General features: G+C 40.5%; 2 protein-coding genes across 9 annotated transcripts in view; one reads left to right on the top strand and one right to left on the bottom strand.

The window, feature by feature from the left end:
• The window catches only part of MCF2L2 (MCF.2 cell line derived transforming sequence-like 2), a 190,519-nt gene that overhangs the window by 68,940 nt on the left and 103,093 nt on the right, over positions 1 to 18,486 (top strand). For all 8 annotated transcript variants that reach the window (XR_013931650.1, XR_013931651.1, XM_080409108.1 and 5 more), the window contains exons 6-13: positions 4,098 to 4,214; positions 7,395 to 7,544; positions 8,519 to 8,643; positions 10,172 to 10,286; positions 11,457 to 11,576; positions 12,769 to 12,960; positions 13,775 to 13,966; positions 14,353 to 14,530. Coding sequence is in view for 6 of the 8 variants with exons in the window: in XM_080409108.1 (XP_080265234.1) it covers positions 4,098 to 4,214; positions 7,395 to 7,544; positions 8,519 to 8,643; positions 10,172 to 10,286; positions 11,457 to 11,576; positions 12,769 to 12,960; positions 13,775 to 13,966; positions 14,353 to 14,530 (1,189 nt within the window). In the remaining 2 variants the exon portion in view is untranslated. The remainder of the gene's footprint in view (positions 1 to 4,097; positions 4,215 to 7,394; positions 7,545 to 8,518; positions 8,644 to 10,171; positions 10,287 to 11,456; positions 11,577 to 12,768; positions 12,961 to 13,774; positions 13,967 to 14,352; positions 14,531 to 18,486) is intronic.
• Positions 1 to 18,486, bottom strand: part of B3GNT5 (UDP-GlcNAc:betaGal beta-1,3-N-acetylglucosaminyltransferase 5) — a 67,631-nt gene that overhangs the window by 12,909 nt on the left and 36,236 nt on the right. The gene's annotated exons all lie outside the window — the stretch shown is intronic.

Here is an 18,486-nt window from a genome sequence, read left to right as displayed (position 1 = left end):
GACAACAGTGTTGCATTTCAAATCCAACTTGAAATTATGCTAGTTGGAAGGGAGGTTAATTCTTGGCAGGAGTCAAGCACTGCATTAAGAATTATCTAACCAGCAGGAAAATGAAGGTATGAGTTTAGTTTCTGGTAGTCTTGGATGTTCAGATTTTGAGCCATCTTGGGTATGTCCACAGAGCTCTTAAAGAGCAGTCTTACGAAAAGTAAGAGCATGCTGTGCTTGCTGCTAGATCTGCCTGCCTCCTATCCAGATATCTGTAGAAAACCTGTCAGATTTATATATAGGCCGTTCATATATGCCTGATTCTATTATAAATTGCTTAGGGTTGTGCTAAAGGTGTCCTAAGTTCCTAGGTCTGTCATGCTCTCTGGAGGGGCCTTTCACCTGTGTTTGCAGCCCATCCTAAAAAGACCGTCTGGGCATGCCGCAGTGTACCCCGATTTGAGAATGAGTAAGTGACTGAGAGCAACATCTATTTGTGCCCCTTGAAAATAGCATCCTACATGCCAAGCATGAGAACAGGGCCAGAGAGTTCTTGTCCCACGGGAGATATCCTTACTCAAGGAGTTAGGTATCAGCACCTATCTTTAATACCACCATCATCTTTTAAATTGTTTGAGTGTTGGTTGTTCACGTGGTGTGTTTGGCACTATGACATTAATGTCACAATTGGGCTGTGAGTGTGTTGCATTTCCTGTCACAACCATGAGTCAGCCAGGGCCAGGACACAAGCATTCAAAAGGGGCTTCAAGAATATGGTGTGGATTTGTTAAGGAAACATTTGTTAAAGAGTTTATCCGAACTATCAGACTGCAAATATGTTCAGTAAAATAGTTTTGCTGGGTTAAATCAACACCGGATTGAGTTGAAGCCAGAATATCAAACAGGAGCAGGAAATAAAGGCTGAAACAATAAGCCAGATGCAATAAGGAAATGCAGGATTTATATGATTTATTAACCTACAAGTTTGGTTAACAAAACCTCCTGAGGTAAAACTCTGTTGGAATAGTGAAATATCATTACCCAGGAGCAAGATACAGATACACCAGGGTTCATCTGAGATAAAATCTGGGAATTCCAAAGGAACACCCAGAGATTTACAAAGGGAACCTCCCATCTTGGGAACTGAATTAAAGTGTATTCGAAGTGTACACAATGCTGAATAACCTGTCTGTAGCAGGCACTTTGACCTTTGTAGACTGTGACTTTCAGGTGACCTAACCCATCATGAAGCAACCTCACTGCAGCTCTGTGTTCTGTGCTGACTTGCTTATGCAGGCCCTCCTCTTTCTCCAGCTTGCTGAATGTGGCAAGAAGTGGAAGATGCTAATGCTCTGCAAGATTGGTTTCTTAGATGGAGGTTGGATTACTCCTAGGCTTTCTCCTGCAGAGATGCCTGCAGGGCAAAGACTTGTGCCCTGTTGGGTAGCACCACAGCTATCAACATTAATAGACTTGTTTTGTGGCTCATGCTGAGCATATCAGGTTAAAGCAAACATCTTCATAAAAGAAAAGTGCTTGAGAGTGTTCCTCTATGGTTTCAGTGAAGCTTGGAGTATGAAAAGATTTCCAACTTGTCAGCAACATTTCTGATGGGGAAGAGCTACAAAGCTCAAAGACTTACTATTGAATTGCAAAGCACCTTTGAGAAAGTAGTATATAGACTTCACATTCCAGTCTGAGGCTACTCCAAGATGATATAGTTCTTTGAGTTTTCTGGCTTTGATCCTAACAAAACAGCATTTGGTAACACATCCAGGGAATATTTTTCCATTTAGCTTTGGCTGAGGTACCCTGTGCTTGCTTTGCCTCAGTTTCTTCACCAGCAAGGTCTCCTGGCCTCTGTGTTTAGAAGCGGGGTTCAAGGAGAAGATGAACTGCTCGAAGTGAAAAAAGAAGTCAGGGACTTCTTGAGAATATTCAATCCATACAGGTCCATGGGACCAGATGCATCTGTCACAATATTCTTGTATCCAAGATAGGATGTTAAAGTCTGGATAGGTGGACAACTAGACGGATTTAAAAACTAGTTGCATGATTGGGCTCATAAGGTGATGGTTAATGGGTCATACTCTTCCTGGAGGTGGGCAGCAAGTGGGGTTGTGTAGTGATATCTGCTGCGACCTGCCCTGTTTAACATCTTTATCCATGACCTGGAAGAGGTGACAGTGTGCTGCCATCAAGTGTGCAGATGACACTAAACTGAGAGGAGCAGTTGGTACACTCAAAGACAGGGCCGCTGGAACATAAGCTCAAGGAATGGGCTGATGAGCATATTATAAAATACAAAAGGGACATATGCAAAGTCCTGCAGCTGGGAAGGACTTCCTTTCTCAAGGACACAACAGTGTGTATTGTTGACAACAATATAGGCTGTAGCCTGACTGTCTGGGGAGCAGCTCTGCTGAAGGGGACCTGGGAACTTGGTAGACGGCAAGCTGTATGTAAACCAGCAGTATGCGCTGGCAGCAAAGGAAGCTATCAGCATCCCACATTAACATCAACAGTATTAACAGAAGCACAGCCAGCAGGTTGAGACAAGCAATTATCCCCCTTTATCTGGCTCTCATTAGATGACATTGAAAATATCCTGTCCAGTTTTGGTTCCCTCGGTGCAAGAAAAAATATTAATCTGGGGTGAGGTCAACAGGGGGCCATCAAGAAGGTCAGGGCTCTGTAAGATGCTGAGAGAACTGGGCTTGTCTAGCCTTGAGAAGGGAAGGCTTGGGAGGGTTGATATGACATAGCAGCAGCTTTCCAGTTCCTCCCAGCAGGTTACTGAGAGCATGCAGCCATGTGCATGGCAGTAGGACAAGAGATAACTGACATGAAGTGAAACAAGGGCAGTTCTGACTCGATATAAGAAAAAACCTTTTAACCACAAAGATAATCAGGCAGTGGACCAGACTGCCCACAGAGGCTGTAAAACCTCAGTCCCGGGAGGATAAAGCCCTGAGCAAGCTGGTTCGATCTCACAGCTGACCCAGCTTTGAGAAAGAAGTTGGACTAGAGACCTGAGGTTCCTGCCAACCTGAATTATTCTAGAATAATTCTGTAACAAAGATCAGCTAAAAATCTGTTCGGGTTTGTTCTCAAGGCTTTTCTTACAGCACTATCAGCCCAGAATATACATCTTCTTGCCTCCATACATCTATGCTCATCTCATTGTCCACAGTGCGTGCAAGTGTACTTACCATGCTCCCTTAGAGCCTTCTAACAGTCGTAGCCAGTTATCCTTTCTCTAAGTGGCAGTGAAGTAATACATTTGACATATATTAAAGTCTAAGGCTTCAAATTTCTCAAGATGCTCAAGAAAAACATCTTGCTTTTCTGTTGCTGAAATCATGGTGTGTTTTCTAGCTGTTAGAACAAGGAGATACATGTATTTATTAAATATATATATATGTTATTTGTGTAACCACTTGTGTTGCCAGATCTACAGTGGTTGCCAAAAGGTAATATTGCCTACCTGAAGCTGAATGCAAATCTGGTTTTGCTTTCATTAAGTAGGTCTAGTGGTAAGGAGACTCTTTAAAATAAGAAAATTGATTTAGGTTTGTCTCTCCTTTTTCTTTCATCATGGCCTAGAACAGAAGAAAGCCAGTGAACTCAGTGGACATACAGTGCCATAAAAATGGTACAACTGAAACGAAAATCTTATTCTCAGTGGTCTCATTTCAGCACTTCCCTGAATCAAGTGGTTGGTGTTGAGGAAGCTGTTTAACCTGCCTACACCTCCACTTCTCTATAAATAACTTGCCTAGAAAATATATAAATTATTTCATGGAAGTCTGTGTGAACATTATAAATACCATACTTTTGCTCTTGATGCACATGCAAAATGACTGCATCCTCAGCCTAGTAAGAAGCGAGATGATGTCAAATTATGGTTAGTTCAAGAATAGCCATGTACATATTGAGAAGGCAAAATCTAGTGGAACTAAACTGTGGCTGTTACATGAACAAACATACACTGCCTATGCTGGGACTGCAGTTTGGTCATGCATGTTTAAGGCAAACCCAGATCCTAGGAACAATGATGAAAAGGGCTCATTATTTCTCTCAGTCTATTGTGTTTGGATTCATTTCAGATCATCATGTTAAATTCTGTGTCTGATCTGCATGGCTATATTGACAAAAGTCAGCTGACACGGGAGCTGGGAGGAACCCTGGAGTATGGCCACAGTCAGTGGATACATCACCGAACCGTGAGTGTTGGTGTTGTTCTTTCAGATGTCTACACCCAGAATTGTCCAGATGAAAACCGTAGAGCAACCATTAAGCAACTTTTCAGCTGCATTTCAGCATACAGATTCTGCCAGGTACTCATGGAAAGAGGAAATCTATGACTCAAATAGAGAAAGGAAGATTCCCTAAAAGTTTGTAACAGTAGTAGTAACATGTATCTCACCGTTGGCCTAGACTAGGGCTCAATAGTGTCATAGTATTCTTACTCAGCAAGGCCCTTTGGCACATTTTTAGCTTTTGAATAATTGATGAGAACCCATAGGCCTTTGGTTCATGGTTGAAGCTGAACGCATGCTTTAGCACTTAATGGAATCAAAGGTCAGAATTCTCACTTCAATGATTCATTGTGTCCATGTTTTAAGGGAAGAAATACACTCAAGGCTAGTACTAGATTTTATTTTCCTTTGTTTTCATTCTCATGCTACATAAACATGCACTCCAGCTGGGTCTTATTTTGCATAACTGAAGAACACTTATTAATTGTATGAAGGCAGGGAGACTTTTTACTCTATTGCCTTTAAGGAAACTTGATACGGGTTTGATTGTTCCCTTTTTGGGTTGGTTAATGCATTTCAGTGGCTGCTTCAAAACAATATAAACAATTCATTATGGCACCCCAAAAAGGTGACAGTTTACAAAAAACAGACCCCAAACTCTGGCACGTTAGCAGCCAAAATATTGTCTCATCCTACCTAAGCAAAAACGGGCAAAGCTGGGTCCTGATCCTGAATAAAGAATTAGTTTTCCAGAGGCTGTATGCAATGTTTGCATCTGTCTTTGTGGGTCTGCTTGGAAAACTGGTATGTTAGAGCTCACATCTAATTGGACTCAATGTTTTGCAGTGTCCTGAGCAGCCTCAAGTTTGAGTCTGGGGTTGCTGACCTGCAGGTTAGGTCTGACACTCGGAAAAAAGCTTTTCTGAGGTAGCTTTGTTAAGTCAAATCACTTGTCACCTTCCTGCTATCATTTTCTGTGCTTTACTTTCCTTATAAAATTAAATTTTACTCTCCTTGAGAACCACTAAATATTTCAGGTTTCTAAATATGCAAACACAGAGTCTGAATTTCCTCTAACACTTGTTGTTATGTTTATAGCTGTGTTGACTACAATAAGGTTAGAATTGAAATGAGTGAACAGGCTTACATGTTAAGAGTATCAAAAATGTGAAACTGTTCTTGCAGGAGGGGTGAGTCTAAAGGAATCGTCTGTGTGAACTTTCAAACAGCTAAAGGTTTGAAAAAATGAGGGGGAGTAAAATGCGGCACAAGAAAGGCTATGTTGTTTGTCAATGATGGGAGTTTGCGTATTTTACCAAACGATGTATATATGCTTTACATAAATAAAAGCGAGCCAAGATTTGAGGTGTGTGGCTATGTAATCCCCAGATCTTTTGGTTAAATTTGTTTGAAAAACTTTTACCAAGCACGGAGACATGAAAAATACCCTACAGACATAACTTAGGTATATGAAACAATACATTACTCACAGGCGCAGGAGGGTAGAGGCAAGCATGTGATGAAGCGAAACACTGATAAACTCACGGTGCATGGCGCAGCCAGCCAAGGAGTCTCTGCTGGATAAGAGGGTTGTCAGCAGGGAAGTGTCAGCCTTGAAACAACATGACTTTCAGTCTTGCTGAGCTATGGTCTTCATCCCCTCTCCTGCTTCTCATCATGTTCTCATATCTTGTCCTGCCAGTGCTTTTTTTCTGAAACGGCTTTAAATGGTTGCTGAATGGTAATGACACAGCAATCTCAATGCATTGTTCTTTGTTTCTGCTTTCTTATCTTGAATGGCTAGAAGCCTGCGAGCTTTCTTGCCCACAGAGTACAGTTTTGGCTTTTAGTAAGCCGCCTTTGGTCCTGAATGGCTCCGTAAGTGTGACATTTCAACCAACTTTAATCCCATAGTTTCAGTGCTGAGAACAGCAGGCTACAGCTGCTAAGCAGTAAACCAGAGCCTATGTGGGTCTGTACTGCTTATGCTGAAAGCAGGCATGAATTTATGGGGGGAAAAAAGAGAAGGCTATGAACTTGGCTAGCATTGCCTCATCTGGGGCATGTTTCAGATCACATACATGGGATGTAATTTCTCTCTTCACCTTTTGAATGATGATCTACCTCCAGCTTGTTTTTCACTGAGCACACAGCATGATTTTAACTGTCATGGTTGCAAATGAGGGATTCCCATCGCTGCTGGAGAAGGGAATGCTACTTGCAACAACCATGTAGTGTTTGACTGGGTGTAAGAGCATCTCTAGTAGTGTTGACTGACTCAAGCCACTGGGTGGGTTAGATCAAAGAGTGTAAAGAATAAAAAGCTATACAGAACAATACAGTCCCTAAAGAAATTGGGACATGATAATGAAAAATCATTCCATGCAGTTAATTGCTACTAGGTAAAATGGTTTTAATCACATCTCACAAGTCTGAACAATATATTCTACTCATTAAAGGCAGCATTGTTTTTAAGCCTTCCTCACTTCCCCTTTTGATTTTTGACAAGGTTTGTATTAGTGCACCAAAGTGATAAAGAAACAGCAATGCTCCAATTAATTTATGCATTTTAACTGTATTTGCAGTAAGTTGTCCTTGTATTGTACTAACATGAACAGATGGGAGGGAGTGCCTGCAATGCATCTTGTACAGATAGGCAGGACAGAGATGCACATTGCCTTCCCCCTGGCTTCTGAAAGATTGCTACTGAGTGAACAATGGCTGTGTAAATACAAATGTAGAAAGGCTTTGCCCTATACACTTTCAGAGTTTCCTCAACTTAAATAAAGCCTTAATTAAACATCTAAACACAGCAGAATTTCCTAGCAAGCACAGGCAGAGGATCTAAAGTTCCAGTCCTGGCTTTGAAACTTATGTCCTCTGTGGTTTCATTATGTCTGTAAAGCTCTGGGAGTTCCCCAGCTGGTTCTTTGAGATGACAATACTTGTAGGCCTGTGAAAAGATCATTTGTGACACAGGATTTAATTTATAACTTTTAATATATCCACCCAAAGAAAGGCTACATGGCCAGCTTTACCGGCATGTAATACTTGCAGCACAGTGTGCCTGAGGGACTAAGTAAGCACTGTTAAAGGGTTATGGGTAAATACCCAGTCTGTGACTTTATGCTCTTGCTTTTCCAGGCTATTGAAAACTTTGCAATGACAGTAAAAACAACAGCACAGATGCTACAGACCTTTGGAACAGACCTAGCAGAGACTGAACTTCCCAACGATGTGCAGTGCACAGAAGAGCTCCTCTGCACACACACTGATCACCATAGCAAGCTGAAGGTGAATGTTGTCTCATGACAGCTCCGTCAGCATAATGTATGACTTTTTGATTTAACAAAATTTTCTGCCATCATTTGGGAGTCCATTGTCTGGAAACTACTGAACAGGAGATAAACCTGAGTTCAGGAGGTCGATTTGATTCAACTATGAAAAAGGATTTCTTACAGCATCGGGAATGATAGAACAGGGAAATATCATTTCTACTGTATGAGAAGTTGTGATGGGATCACATTTGGAATAGCATGGGCACTGATGAAGAGTTCATCGGAAAGGATGAACTCAGACTGGAGCAGTTGCAGAGAATGTCTGTGAGGATAATCCAGGAATAAACAGAACGATCTAACTAGATGATGACTAGTGTTTTGTTTTTTTTTAAAAAATAAAGTTGGGGCAAGTTTAGCTTTGCAGAATAAGGCTCAGAAAAAAAAACATTACTGCTGTCAACAAACACCTGAGGTTAAACAGAAGAGAAAAAATACTACTTAAGCTATATTAGCACAAGAACAATTTTTACGCAAGAAGTGTGCAGTGATGTGGGGACTCCTCAGATGACATGTTAATGTTTGAGCCTCATTATCCTTTTCATTGCTCATTTTCCATGTTAGAAAGACACTTTCTTCTGTGGGTGACTCTTTGATAGCTGACATACTGTGGCTCAACACGCCACAATGTTGTTTACAGAACTGAACGATCTGCAGCACACAATTCAATTTATGGTATAAAAATTCATTCTGCAAGTTGCCTGGTCAAGAGTACTATCTTGATACAAGAGTAGATACAAGAGTATCTACTATTCAAAGTGAATAGATTTAGTCTCTGCCTTTCTAGAAAAATTTGGTAAGCATTTATATTTTGCTCCAAGTATTTAATACCTATGAAAGAATTCTCCTTTAGTATTACTATATTGTCCATCTAAGAGATGTGAGTGTTGTCAAAGTACATATAATTTGTTTGGCTTGTTTTTTTCCCCTCAGGATGAGCTGAAACTAGCTGTGAAGCAGGGGGCCACCCTACTGACATGCATTAGGGAGCCAGTCACCCGAAGTGCCAACAGCAAACTCAGTCCAGATGAACTGGAAAACGTGGCAACAGTAGAAAGGTCAGTGAAGCTAGATTACCTTGCGCAAGTTGCTAATTTATTCCTAAGAAATGCAAGTGTAATGTTAATGATTTAAATATTTGAGTTATAAATTCCCACTGGTTCAGCTATTTGGGATTTTTTTTGGTCAGGTAACTCAGAAGGGAAAAATTTTGAGGAAGTTACTTGATTAAACTGCCAAGGCAAGTTCAAACAAGTCCTCAATTTCTTAGTATTTTTTTGTTGGACCACTAACTACCTGGCTGAAGAATTAGTGTGGGACTTACTTTGCCCATATGCATCCTCCAAACTTCTATGCCTAGTTGGAAAGTGTCATCTGAATCCACGTGAGATGGGAGGGTGTTTGTGCATGCCTGTGGAAACACTGGGAGAGGAACAGATGAAGATGATACTCTGAAACATACTTCACAGCTGCACAGAGGAGAGCAAAAAAACCCTATTCCTTCCTACAATGCTAGTTATTACCATAAAGCTTTTAGTCACCATGTAGAAGTTTCTGCTTTGCCACATGATGCAGTGGAAAGAGAAATGCCATGCTAGTATTTCAGTGTGTCTGCATTCACTGGGAACAAAGCTGCCAAAAGTAAAGCTGAGCTGATATTTTTCACTGAATACTTTAAAATCCTTTAAACAGTCATCCCAAAGGAATTTGCGAATTCATCTTGAATGCAACAACTAGCTTTGATTAAAAAAACCAACATTTTTCAGGGATAGTTTAAAAACAGATTTTTTTTTTTTTTTAGAGGAATAGGAGGGAGCTACTGATGTTTGCCTCAGTAACTTCATTCCAGCACTCACTGGGCTTGTAGGAGATAAGGCCTTGTCCCCTGCTCTGCCCAAAGAGTGTCCATCTATTGAAATATAGGATATTCAGAGAATACTTCCTTTTAATTTTTTTTTCCTGTTTAAACTGTTCTACTTTGTAATGTAATTAATAGACCATTGAGAGACTGTGAGGATGACTCAGTAGTCTAGTGTCAGGCATTTTACTTAAGATGTATGACACCTTGATACTATTTTCTTTGCCAATAAATGTTTCATTGTTTACACAAAGTGAAACAATGCCCATGGAAGGCATTATGAACTTCTAACCTATTGTTTTTAATGGACTGGGAAAAATTATTCAGTCCTTGCCTATTTCTGGTGGGAGAAGAAAATGAACAAGTTGTAGAGTTCTGCTTTAAACGTTCCTTGAAACAACAATAGCATTATATTAAATCTGCATTAGCCTGGGGTGAACTAGGTGGAACTAGAAGAAGAACTGGGTGGAAGCTAGGGAGAGATGGCTGCCTTTGGCTGCCAGCACATGGAACAGCTCTGTGCTCCTGTCGTAAGTCAGGAGGCAGGACTGCCTGCCACAGTGGATCAGCTGGCACAGTGGATCCATGCAGTTGTCATTCATCACACTCATGTCATTCTTTTTTTTTTCATTCTCTTTTGCTTAAGGGGAAGTTGGTACAGATCCTTCTTACAAAAGAAATGAACTATAGGAAAGTAGTAAGTTATTTTCATTTTAATTTCTTAACAGGTTGTTGGCTCAGTTGGATGAAACAGAAAAGGCTTTTGATCAATTTTGGACCAAGCATCACCTAAAACTAGAACAATGCCTGCAGCTTCGACACTTTGAACATGATTTTAGAGAGGTATTTCATCTGTTCGTTCTGTCTAGCCTTCTCTGGTACAAACAACCCAAAAAGGAGATTGGGAGAGAAGCCCTTCATTATGAAATAGCAAATGGATATTCAAAAATTAAATTCTTGACAGATATCAGATATCTTACAACATTTGAATAAGGCACAGTGAGGAAAGTGAGAGCCTGTTATGCCGAAATGTGAAACACCAACTTCTTGATAACATCACACACAAATGAAAAATGATTGATCAAATATCACTTCTGTGATGGTAAATTGCCGATTCTACCAGAGTCATATAATCATAGGATGGTTTAGGTTGGAAGGGACCTTAAAGACCACCTGCTTCCAACGCCCCCGCCATGGGCAGGGACACCTTCCACTAAACCAGGTTGCTCAAAGCCCCATCCAGCCTGGCCCTGAACGCTGCCAGGGATGGGGCATCCACAGCTGCTCTGGGCAACCTGTGCCAGTGCCTCACCACCCTCATAGTGAAGAATTTCTTCCCTATATCTAATCTAAATCTACCCTCTTTTAGTTTAAGATCGTTACTCCTTGTCCTATTGCTGCAGGCCCTACTAAAAAGTCTGTCCCATCTTTTTTATAAATGCCCCTTAAGTATTGAAAGACTGCTCTAAGGTCTCCCCAGGGCCTTCCCTTCTCCAGGCTGAACAACCCCAGCTCTCAGCCTGTCTTCCCAGGAGAGGTGCTCCAGCCCCCGATCATCTTTGTGGCCTCCTCTGGGCTCGCTCCAACAGGTCCATGTCCTTGTTATGTTGGGGGCCCCAGAGCTGAACACAGTGCTCCAGATCAATGAAACACAGTTCAGAAAGCCCGGCTGTCAGCCCAGAGGCTGGGGTAATACAGATTCTGGAGTAATATAGACTCTAGAATTACAGGTCTTCAAAACTGTGTGGGCCTAAATGGTGAGAAGCACTGTAACTCTTTGAAGAACAGTTGATTTGTTGCATTATTCCTTGGGTTTTCAATTTTGGATGTTATTTCTTGGTTTTTCTATTTTTGAATGAGCTGAAAGACTAAATCAGAGGTGTAGACTCTTCTAAAAGATGTAGGCAAATGTTTAGAAGCCATAGTTTTGTTACTATTTTATAAGTATTTTGTGATGGGTCTTTGGGTGCAGGTTTTTGGTGTGTTTTTTTAATTTTTTTTATTGTTTTTTAGGTAAAACTGGCCTTGGATAATCTCATGGAAGCACAAGCAGCTATTGCTGACATTGGAGACAGTGTGACTCGAGTGGAGCACCTCCTAAGGGAACAGAAACAATTAGAAGAGAAAGGACAGGTTTGCACTCAATGTAGTATTCTAGCTGCGATCTTCTAGACACTTCTCTGTCACTGTCCTTACATCATGCTTATTCACGTCTCATGAGTCATTATTTTAAATAGCAAAACTCAGATCCTAATTTCCAGAAACCAGGGTTGTTCAGACTGGTAGTTCCAGTTTGTTATTTGGAAAGATAGAATCCAGTTCAAAAACTGGTATTTCAGACCAGAAAAGGTTATGTCCATCTTTAGAATCTGAAAAGCTCAGAACACTTCACAGGTTAACTTGGCCAGGTAACTTTTAAGATCATTCTATTCAGACTCGTAGCAGTTCGAGGAATACCTGTGCCTTCCAATAAACACCTTTCTTTTCCAGACATTTGGACTTTGTAATTCCATCAGCTGGTCAGCTATGATGTACATCAAACTTAAGTGTTATTAGAAAGCATTGAACAATGAGTAAGTTAAATCAGAGGAGGATGCACATGATCAAAGGTTATAGTAACATGTGATGTGGACAATGGAAGGAAAATGCATGATGTACTGATGTGTGCTCTATTCCTGTTGGCCACCTCTCATTTCATTCTATTGTGACTAAGTTTATTAATTGTAGTCAGTCAGTAGGATCTGAAGAGTTTTCCAAAATGTATCTTGGAACAAAAATTAACTAAAGCATTATAAACTTCACAATTAATGAGTGAAAAAAAATTTTACAGTTTTTTCTGATTATTGGGAACTTTGCAGGAAAAAAGACTTGTATAACGAATGTCCCCATTATGTGGAAAAAAAAGGTGGCATGTGCTCACATAATCACAGTTACCACAGAAAGCTTAAAGATGGAAGAGACCTCTGGAGGCCATCTTGTTCAATGCCCCTGCTCAAGCAAAGAAACCTAGAGCAGGTTGTCCAGGTGGTCTTTTAATATCTTCTAGGAGGGAGACTCCACATTTCTGGGCAACCTGTTCCAGTGCTCGGTCACCCTCACAGTAAAAAGGTGCTTCCTGATGTTGGGGTGGAGCCTCTTGTGTTTCCGTATACTCACTGACAACTAAGTTGGTCTTTGGTATAAATATAAAGTAAGACATATCAGATAAATTAATATCCCAAACCTTCACCTGCAGGCTACAGCCAGGATTACAGAGGTGGATTAGTTTTATTACACATGTCATTTTAAGATCTAGCTTTGGATTTCTTTCTCATTAATTTCACAGGAACCTTTGGAGAAGGCCCAGTCTCTAGCTCTCCATGGAGAACAGCTCATCCAAAACAACCATTATGCAGTTGACTCCATTAGACCAAAGTGTGTTGAACTCAGGCGTATTTGTGATGACTTTACCAATGAGACCAAGAAAAAGTGTGATATTTTGGGAAAGTCTCTTGAGCTTCATAAGCAGTTAGATAAGGTGAGTGAACCTTCTTGGGTAACAGCCCAGGTGAGGTTCTACTGAAAATGAAAGTTTTTATATGCTCAGGTAATTTGGATGAAGAGAAAAAGTTGGGTTTTTTTTTTTCTCCATTTCATTCAGAAACTGTTACTATAAAAATGGGAGCAGTAGTTTCCCATAATTATGGTCTTTAAATGATGAAAACTAGAAGATAAAACTAAGAAAAAAAATGAAATAGGCCTAAATTTGAAAGGGGAATCAAATGTATTACAGTGCTTAAAAATTACTGTTTTCCCTTTCAGTTTAACAGTTTTCACTTTCTTATCTAGCTAGAATAGCAAGCTAAGTGCTTCGGGAATGTCTGCATGCTATTACAGCTACATCTGAAACAGGAATTACCGAAAATTTACGGTAAAACCTGCTTTGGAGTATTTTTAACTAAGTTTTATAGGCCTAAGAAGTTTCGGGGAGTTTTGATATGCTTCAAATACTTGTTTCGGGTTTTGGATAATTGGGTGACTGAACACTAAAATGAAGGTAGTACAGCTGACAGATTCGATTTGCAGCAACCACAGTAACACTTCTGTTTGCTCAGAATATTTTTACTTTACATATTACTGGACCGTCTAGCCCACGACAACTGAATTTAACTTGCTATTGGTTCTGTGTATCTAGGTGGGGTGATGGGGTGACTTATGGCCAGGAACTGTTGGGTGCTATGAAGCCCTTTAGGGCCACGTTAGGCCAAATCCATATTTCGTGGAGTAAAAGCAACACCTCACAACATGGACTGTCAGTGATGAAGTCTTTCTTGCCCCGTTTTTCTCTAAAGGCAAGCCAATGGTGTGAAGCTGGAATCTACCTCTTAGCTTCCCAAGCTGTGGACAAGTGCCAGTCACAAGAGGGAGCTGAAACTGCACTCGTTGAAATTGAGAAGTTCCTGGTAACGGCTAAGGAACATCAGCTCTCTAACCCGAAGGAGTTCTACAATCAGTTTGACATGATCCTCACCCCTGAAATAAAGGTAAAACCCATCAGATATGCGTGCACTGATTTAAAATTTCAAAATTACCAACTGCCTTGTACATGAGAGCGTACTTGGCTATATATTTGAGTCTGCACAAATATGCCAGTTTCCCTACACCAAAAGGGCATAGAGGTGAACGCTTAGGGCAATAGGTTTTATTCAGATGGGTAGTCATGGAACATGTGATTTTTCTTCATAGTGCTATAAAGACTGCGTGACCTACTCAGTGAAACAAATCTGTGTGAGTGCATGGGCTGGGTTGCAGTAAGCTGCAGCACATTATGATCTTCAGGTCTAGTCTGAATCTGGGTAACAGAAGTTCTTTCTTAACTCGCTTAGTTCAGCACTGACAACCATCTGTTGTTTGCCTTTTCTTTACCTAGGCCAATGCCCAAAGAATTCTACAAAAACTAGAAGATGTACAAGAAATGTTTGACAAGAGGCAAGTAAGTCTAAAGAAGCTGGCAGCCAAACAGACCCGGCCAGTACAACCTGTTGCCCCGCATCCTGAATCTTCCCCAAAGCGAGCATCACCAAAGATTACCAGACCAGCAGGAGTAGGTAGGCCATGCACACCTGCTTTCAGATACGCACCAATGTTTTGTTCACGTAGTCATGTTTAAATTTTGTTACCACCATGAAGATTTGATGTTCAGTGTCAGCCTTGTAGGCCTAGCTGTAAAAACAAATGTGAAATATCTGTCACTGCAAACATACAAACAAGGATGAATAAAAAAAATTTCTGGCTTCTCTTCCTGGGCCTAATCTACAGGGTACATTTTTACACTGTTTTTCAGTATGTGTTATAGTGCAAACTCTTGAAAACCCTAAACAAAAAGCATGAGAACCTCTTTTACATTGCATGTACTCTAGTGTGAATATTTGGCTTTAAAGGGTCACAATCCCTCGAGTTTTAGTCAGATACTTGCAAAGGTTAAGGGTTCGTTAGCAACACTGACTTGTTTGTGCAAATTTTCGTTTTTCCCTCTACATAACTGTTTATTCACTTTCTAGTGTTGTCCTCTACTAACTATAAAAGTTGAACATTGCTTGAGTTCAGAATTTATTGGAAGTTTCTTACTTGAGATGAGGATGTGCCTTTAATCAAGATAGCTATTTTTTGCAGAAAGAACATGGATGAAGCCAATTTGAAACAGTGCATCCTGGAGACCAGCTACCCTGTACTTGGTGGTGGGAAGGGGTTGTCCCTTTTCAGTAGAGATGCTTATAAGAAACTAAAAAATGGAACCTTAGGGCTTTTAAAAAGGGGAATCTTTAGCAAAGAGCCTTGAAAAACCTAATTTGCATGAAGAACATGCAATAAACTTTGCTTTCTCAACAGGAAGATGAGGATGGCCAGTAGCCTGATCACTTTGCTTTCTAGGCATGTTATCACAAGGTCACACAAATGTCCCTGTCATTCTTCTCTGCTCCCCAGCACTCATCTTTTCTTGTCAAGGGAAATCATTGTCATCAGTTACCTGCCAGTCTGACATCTGTACTTTTTTTTCCCCAAAAACCATGCTAGTTGTGTTCTTAACATTGAGTTGCTACCTCAAGTTTCAGCTTCACTACTGGCTTAAGGCAAGCAGGGACCACAATGCCTTTGAAGGGGTCCTGCTCTGCCACCCACACGTCCTCCAGCAATGTGTTCCCCTCTTGCACTGTTGTTGGCAGTCAGTTAGCTGTATAAGTTGTGATTTACCTTGAAAATCAATGATCAGACTGCAAAAATGTAGTAGTTGGTTTTCCATTGCATGAGTTACAAAAACGCAGGGACCTCTCAAGATCACATTGCCCAACCATCTGCCCAAAGCAGCAGTAACTTGGAAGTTGATCAGATTGTTCACTGCGTGGCCACTAGTGCTGAAGCAGAAGTTGCAGAAAAAACAGGGTTATGGGGTCAGTAGGTCAGAGCCGGTTAGTCCCTGCTAGTGGTAGTACAGTTTTAGAATGGTTTTCAGCTATCATGTAACTGCATCTTCAGGCTAAAAGCTAGTCTTGCATTTCTGTTTATGCATGCAGTCACTGCTTGTGTTTCTCAAACTTTCTTGTCACTTCAGAGCACTTGCAGATTTTTTAAATTAAACTTTTGGCACAAACAGAATCTTAAAGAATAGTCGCTAGGACATAAATGACAATGCTTGTTCATACTGCCAATCCCATACTATCAGCTCTTTCACAGAAAATCGTGAGATGCTTCCTTGCTCTGACCCTTGCATTGCAGTTTCCTGTTATACAAACAATACAGGATAACTGTGACAAGGATTAGATAGCCTCTGATGTCCTGTTGCATGTTAATAGGTAGATGAAATTTATTTTAAAATGTTACTCCATTTGTTCTCTGAGGAGATGTAAAGTGCAACCCAGTCTTGTTCAGACATTGGTAAGTAGACTGTAACATCTTATTCAGATTTTTTGTGCCAGAAGGTGATTGACCTAGAGTACCTCGGTACAAAACAGAAGTCCCTGACTGTCTACAGCTTATCCTGGGGCTCAGAAAGTTACTTTAACTGCTGTAAACAGTACATGGATCTTTACATATACTGTGTAATGGCATCCTTTGTGTATTATCCAATTGTCTGCTACAAAGAGTTATACTTAAAATTTTCTGAGCGTCCTTCCCCTCAGAATGCCAAAGTACTTGGCAAGTACTGGTATTTAAACCCCTGGTTTTTTTCAGAAAGAAAACTGAAGATAAACTGATAAACACAGATAAACTGATTCATCAAGGGGTTTCACAGTCTGAGTCTGAAATGTGGCTGAGAATAGAAACAGGGACAGTGAGTCCTATTCCAAGCCTTGAAAATGAGGCTGTGAAATTCTGCTCTTCTTGAAGCTACCCTCATTTGGACTTTCCTCTGTGTCCTTTCTTCACACGTTTACAGGATCAATGCAATATCAGCGGGTTTTTTTAGAAGAATTGAGTACCATCTTAGAAAAATGAGAGAGGCTAAGAGCACCTTCTTGAAACATATTGTAACTCATTGTTATTTGTTACCAGGACGTACTTGAATATTTCTAACAGCTTGCAAAACAGAATACAGCTACGGGAAAATACCATGTTTCTAGGCTGTGTAAATACAAAAGCAAGCAAAGGCAATACAATATGGTAAACAGACATAGAAGACCAGAAAGGAAGGCTTTTGTCCCCAGGCAGCAGATGTAACAATACCATGGCAGCCTTGCAATGGTTGTCTGTGAAAGGAAAAAAGTTACGTTTGTTCCAGAATAGATTTTGTTTTGTTTTGTTTTTACTTGCTGACTATCCGCTCCCCTAAAAAGGACTGGTAGGGAAAATTCAATCCAATTCAGGGTGCTAATGGAAAAATCTTAACAGATGTGAAGGCTCAGGCATGAAATACTCCATTATTATAGCTGTGCCACTCTTCACTTTACACGGACATAATCATAAGTGCATACAGGCAGAGCTGATACCACGTATGAGAGAAAGGGCAGAATTCTATCGGGGAAACAACTGTGACAGTTTCTTATGTCTATGTCCTTATGGTGTTTGATCACTCTTGGAATAGTCTTAGCTTAGTAAAGATCCAGAAAGGCAGCTCAGAGCTGCACTGTAAACTCTCCCTCACCCAATGCTTTTCTGTGGGTTGGAAATTCTGAAGCAAAATTTTAATTTCATCCCATTTGTGCTTGAACCTTTCAGTTTCACAAAAGAGCTTGTAAATTCTGCAGGGACAGGCCTGTTCAACGTTGAAAAACTACTACTGGAATTATCGTGATGCTCAAAATTCTATGGCAGCTGGACCTGGTGTGCATTTTAGCTGTGGGAATCTGCTTAAATGTTGCTCACAGATCAACCGAGAAAAGGCAGAAAACTGCTGACCCTTTTGTAATAAATGCCTTGAAAATATTTTAGTAGTATATACGACACCTTATTTTAAGGAGAACTCTCTTTACTCCCAATAGAAGCTGCTTGAATATTGCTAAGGGCTAAAATTGTCCCTGCATCTGTTGGGAGGAAAGAAGTGACACTTGATGGGGAAATTCCTTTGCTCTACTTCACTTTTGAGGGTATCATTTTTTGTGATTTGACTACGTATTTCTGGTCTGTATTTCTGTACAAAACTCCTTAGCTGAAGTGAATTGGCATAGCTCCACAAAGTCAAATCCTGCAGGCTAGCATTGCCCACAGGCTGTCAGGCAGAGTGGGATAAGCCACAGAACTGTAAAAGATAATACGAGCTATTCAGGATGGATGACTGTAACTAACAATTCTCTATTTTGATTGTAATTCTCCCAAACTCCAAATCTTTGAAATGAAGCTTTCCCAAAGGCTATCTTCTTCAGCCTGACGTTTTCTTGGAAAACTTCAGTAAAAAATGATTTTGGCCATCTCAGTCAACAAGGCTAGGAAAATTGTCTAGCTTTAGCTACCTTTGTGGCAAGAACTGGAACATGACAATACAAAATAGTTTTGTCCTTTCCTAAAGTGTCCAGATTTGGCAGAATTATAAGCACTTGGGGGACAAAAAAAATTATCTCAGTTCAAACAT

The sequence above is a fragment of the Falco punctatus genome (assembly GCF_963210335.1).
Source record: "Falco punctatus genome assembly, chromosome: 13".
In the NCBI taxonomy this organism is placed as follows: domain Eukaryota; kingdom Metazoa; phylum Chordata; class Aves; order Falconiformes; family Falconidae; genus Falco; species Falco punctatus.
The sequence above is the reverse complement of the archived record's forward strand: the minus strand, read 5'-3'. Positions and strand labels throughout refer to the sequence as shown.